Source organism: Rosa chinensis, chromosome 3 (genome assembly GCF_002994745.2).
Source record: "Rosa chinensis cultivar Old Blush chromosome 3, RchiOBHm-V2, whole genome shotgun sequence".
NCBI lineage: Eukaryota > Viridiplantae > Streptophyta > Magnoliopsida > Rosales > Rosaceae > Rosa > Rosa chinensis.
The window spans coordinates 34,532,259-34,537,684 of NC_037090.1; the positions used below are offsets into that span (position 1 = coordinate 34,532,259).

Below are 5,426 nucleotides of genomic sequence, written 5' to 3' on the forward strand. Positions count from 1 at the left end.
ACAATGCAGAAACGTAAAGAAAAAGCACCTATACTATCATGAAGACATGCACCATGAATGCATGCAAAATGGATCAAATGAAGTGAGAGTATCAATACTTAGAGCATCCACCAACGGTGCTTCTAAGTGATTCAAATTGAGTTATATCTAAAGGCCTAGTAAACGAATTAGCCAATTTGTGATCAGTAGGAACAAAAGCATTCTCAAGCATATTATCAAGATTATCCATATGAGTAGAAAAACGATTATTTGAACCTTTTTTAATCCATATTTGCTTCTGCTTCTTTTTTGTTTCCAGATCCACGAGGATTGCAGCCAGCTTTGCAATCCTGGCGATCAGATTCAGACCCTCTTTCAACTCAGCTTGCAACGAGGCAGGAGAGTTAATTCTCAACGTTTTCCTCTTATTTTGAGTAACCTTGCGAAGCATATTGCACCTAGGACGTATGTGTCCTAATTTTCCACAATAATGACAAGTAGGAATGAAGTTTTTGGGGTTATGAATATACCTGGGCTGACAAAGTTTGTCAACAACGATAAATCCACATAATCATCATCAACATCATCTTTCTTTTTAACAGAAGAGAAAGCAATATTTTTTACCTTTTTCTCAGGCTTGATCCTCATCTCAAAGGTTTTGAGATTACCTATCAGTTCGTCAAGAGAATAGGTGTCCAGGTCTTGAGTCTCCTCTATGGCAATTTGTTTGGCTTGAAATTTTGAAGGAAGAGCCCTGAGAAATTTCTTGACTATTCGGTGCTCCTCAAAAGGATCATCTAGGCTACAGCATTGGTTTGTCACATTGAGAAGTCGAGCGTGAAAATCATCAATTGATTCTTCTTCCCCCATGGTCATGTTCTCAAATTCCAATAAGAGTCTTTGAAGCTTCTGACCTCTAACCTTCTTGTTTCCCTCATAAGTAACCTGAAGTAGATCCCAAGCTTGTTTGGCTGTGTCACAGTGGCTAATTCTCATCCTCTCCTTCTTGGACAAAGCTGTGAATAGTGAATTCCTTGCCTTAAAGTCACAAGTTCTATCACGAACTTCCTCTTCTGTCCATTCCTTCCTAGGTTTGAGAACCCTTGCAGAGGACTCTTCTACTTTCTTTGATTCTTCTGCCTTAGTTGGGTGTTCCCATCCATTCTCAACTATATTCCACATGCTTTCATCTTGAGAGTAGAGAAAAGCCCTCATCATAATCTTCCATTGTGAATAGTCTTCACTATCAAACAAAGGCGGGCAATTTATAGAACTAGAGGCTATGTTATATTCACGTTTCATCCTTAACCACGGATCAACTAAAAAAACTTTAGAACCCGCTCTGATGCCAAATGAAAATACAAGGACAGAATACGTTTTCTGGAAAATGAGGATTGCAGTATACGGATCAGTCCCTACTGGGCAGAAATCAGAGATAACGAACCAAACTCCAGATTTTTTGGTTACGCAGTGAAAATCTCAAATATGAGATTAAAAACACTGCGGGGCTCTTACTCTTGAGAACCCAAAAATAAGAACAATTGAATTATGATGAAGGATATGTTCTTTACAACTTCAAATAACACTAGCACGGCTACAATGAATAGACAAAACTAATATGTAGTTTGTCTTCAATCTCGAACTCCTTCTTCACTTGATTGTTCTTCGATTTTTCCTTTTCTTGCTTCACAACAACTCTTCATATCATAAGTAACTGCATACGCATGAGCAACTGACCTATAACACTTAACCAAGGAACAAGTGTTTAGGATTTTTATCAGGACACAATATCAAGCAAGACTCTCAATTATTCTTGCGTTGTTCATCGTAGGCTGCGCGTGTAGTTTGCATCCTATATATATGTGAAGAAGCAACGCTAACCCTAATAGACTTCTATTAGGAAAGTATCTTGGTGATTAAACATTGACTAAATAAAATATCAAATCCTAGAAGACTTAGGATTACAATACACTACGTTAACAACCAAGGGAATATCTTTTCTAAATAAATAAGCATTGAACCAATATATTTTCCCTTAACAACATTTGTAAAACAACATATCATTTTTGTATGGGAATGCCAATATGACAAAAAAAACTTGTACCAACAGATTCTCTCATCATGCTCTATGACTTGCATTGATTGGTTTTCAAATTTGGTTAAAGTTTGGAAGAATTGGTATTTGGAGTGGTTTCGGCGACCTCCGAAACACCTTTCACGGCGGCTCCTTTCTTCGCTCTCATAAGATACTTTAATGGCTTCATTAATTCTGACTCACCGTCTAGATTGGGAAAAATTGGTAATTGGTTTCTATTCATCTTGATCACATCAGGCAGATTAGGAATGACAAAAATTTGTCAATCAGATGGAAAGAAACTGGTTCCATGGAAATACAGCCTTGGAATTCGAGACTTGGCTGCACATCTCTAGCCCCAGTAAAGAAAGCATCAGCAACAAGGTAATGAGGTCGATGTTATCCATAGAGAGCGAAGAAATACTTACCGTAACGGAGTATTTTTTTTTCACTGATAATAGTCGTCATCTATAGAATTACATCACTGTCTTCCTTCTTCTAAACTTGTGGACAGGAACGACCCACGCACCTGGGCCCTAGTTCCTGGCGTAGCCCAGACGCACCCTTCTTTTTGTTTGTTTATTTTTATTGTCTCCGTCAATTGGGCTCTGTTAACAAATACTTTAAATACGGGTGTCAACATATCGGAAAGGCAACCTGTTTGCTCATATGCTAGCTGGCTGCACATGCCTGCACACATAGTCAGGTCTTTTTTTATTTTTCTACACCGTCATTTCTTCAAGCTGCAGATGCAGCTGAGTATTGTAATGTTTAAATACTTCTGTTTTCAATAAAGGGCTGACACCATTGATTCCAACCAAAAAAAAAGAAAACACAAACAAATAAATACTTTAAAAGAATTATAGAAGTTTCCTCTCCAATTTCCCATTTCCGTGGTAGGTATTGACCATGACTTTGCTAATTTTTTATCCATTTGATATTGTACTCTTTTTGTTCTTGGTCAGAAGTTGATATAAACTGGTTTCATTGAGTACTGTTTTTCTCAATGGCTACTTCTTCCTCCTTTTACCGGTATCATGCTTTCTTGAGTTTCAGAGGGGCAGATACCCGCAAGGCCTTTACTGATCATCTCTATAGTGCCTTGCAGCGGGCGGGAATCCACTCATTTAGAGATGATGATGAGATTGTGAGAGGAACGAATATCGCACAAGAACTACAGAAAGCAATACGCGAGTCACCTATTTCCATCATTGTCTTCTCCAAAAGTTACGCTTGCTCACGTTGGTGCTTGAATGAACTTGCGAGGATAATGGAACAAAAAAATAGTAAGGGACACCTCGTTTTGCCGGTCTTCTATGATGTGGATCCTTCGGAAGTGAGGAAGCAGAGTGGGAGTTTTGCAGAAGCATTTGCCAAACATGTAGTAGAGCAAAAGATGGACAAGGTGGAGGAGTGGCAGAAAGCGCTTAACGATGTTGCAGATCTCGGGGGGATGGTTTTAGGAGATCAGTAAGACTCTCACTCTCCTAAACTTCAGTTTTGAAAGTTGCGATTAGCTTTTTTGTAGACTCTTAATTGCTACTGTGGTTAAGCTGATGGGCCGGTGTGGTTGCCCTCCAAGTCTTAGTTAATGAAACTGTCAAATACAAATGGGGGACATTGAACCTAAATCCTGATTACAATAAACATCTAGAGTATTTTCCTAAATGATATTAGAAATCTCTACAGAAGACTTGCGGTGAAAGCTTTGATTGTAATTATATGTGTAGTGCTATAAATTTCAACCCTTTCTGTTGTTTGCGCCGGAGGGAATCGAACCTTCCGCGCAATTCTAACCTTACTCCTAACGCAATTCTCCACTCTTTCAGACCACTTGGGCTAACTCTCAAGTCATTAATTAGAACCTTTTGACGCCGTATCTTATTATAATTTTGATATGTACGTATTGGTAGGTATGAATCGCAGTTCATCCAAAGTATTGTTGAGGAGATTGGAAAAATGCTTGATCACACAGCATTAAGCGTTGCTTCAGGTGGTGTTGGAATCCCTTATCGTGTACGACACCTAAACATGTGGTTGAAAGATGGATCAAATGATGTTGATGTAGCTTTGTTATGTGGAGAAGGTGGAATTGGAAAAACTACTGTTGCTCGAGTTGCTTATAATCTCAACTTTTACAGATTTCAAGGTAGCAGCTTCCTTGAAGATATTCGTGCAACATATGAACAATCCGATGGTATTCTTCAGCTGCAAAGAAAACTTGTTTTGGATATCCAAAGGGGTAATGAAACAAAGACTACATACATCAGCACAGAAGAGGGAAGAAGCAAGATCAAGCACATCGTATGTTGCAAAAGAGTTCTGATTGTTTTTGATGATGTGAAACACTTGAACCAGTTGAACGCAATTCTTGGCAATCGGGATTGGTGCTATCCAGGAAGTAAAATTATCATTACTACTAGAAATAAACATTTGTTAGAAGCTCAAGAGATTCCTCATACCGTATTTGAAATTGAACTACTTGACAAGTATGAAGGAATGGAGATTTTCAATAGCCATGCATTTGGAGAAGCACATCCTATCTAAGTTTGTTTTCCTCAAGAAATTAAGAAGTAACAGCTCTGTTTTGAGAAGATTTTTAGAATCTTGAATCTCCACTGATGAGAAAAGATAGCATCACCTGTAATCTCCCGGAGATTATCTCCGCATGCTTCTCACACTCCACAAGCAACATGAATTTTCAGTATTTCTGTAATAACTAGTTGGCCCTGTCACAATTTTAACTCTCTTGAGACTTTTATTACTTGAAAACTATTCTTATCAGTATTTTGAACTTTATGTGAGAAAATGTATCCTTTGATTTTAAACTCAAGATCGAGTTTCGCCAGAGGCTCAAGTGATTAGAAATGAATTCTCACTCTGAGCGATTGAGAGGAAGTCGCCGCTTGGCTTTCCTGGCGACAGGGTTGGATTGACCATGCATATGGAATGACTTCAATCTGGTATACCTTTTTCTGTTCATTGAATTGTAGTTAAAGACATAGAGCTCGTTCAGGGTAGTCCCGCGGGTATGTAGACTACTTGAATCACCGATGTCCTGCTCTATGAATCTGTTCACAGAAAATGTAGGTCAGAAGGGAGACCGGGGGGTGCTGGTCTCAAACACTCCGATGCCTAAGTCAATACCGATACGATATTTGAGCAGAGTAACGGTACAGAAAATGTAGGATTTTTGAACTTACTTGATTTGGAAGTATTTAACCCTTTCATAGTAAGAATGGGAGTTCAATTTTTCTTGAGTCAGACGGCCTGCCAATCTCCTCAAGGTATGAGTAAATGTTCAACCATGCCCTACCGACCACCGTTGGTGGCTCTAGTGAGCATGGTTGGCGACTGTCGTTCCCAGTATGAA

At 38.9% G+C, this 5,426-nt stretch overlaps 1 protein-coding gene across 1 annotated transcript; it reads left to right on the forward strand.

Annotated features, from left to right (window-relative positions):
- The first annotated feature begins 2,767 nt into the window (after positions 1-2,767).
- On the forward strand, positions 2,768-4,886 carry LOC112195090 (disease resistance protein RPV1). Its single transcript, XM_024335441.2, has 2 exons — positions 2,768-3,523; positions 3,967-4,886. Exons 1-2 carry the CDS (start codon positions 3,060-3,062, stop codon positions 4,598-4,600), a joined length of 1,098 nt encoding a protein of 365 aa, XP_024191209.1. The 5' UTR covers positions 2,768-3,059; the 3' UTR covers positions 4,601-4,886.
- Positions 4,887-5,426: the final 540 nt, after the last annotated feature.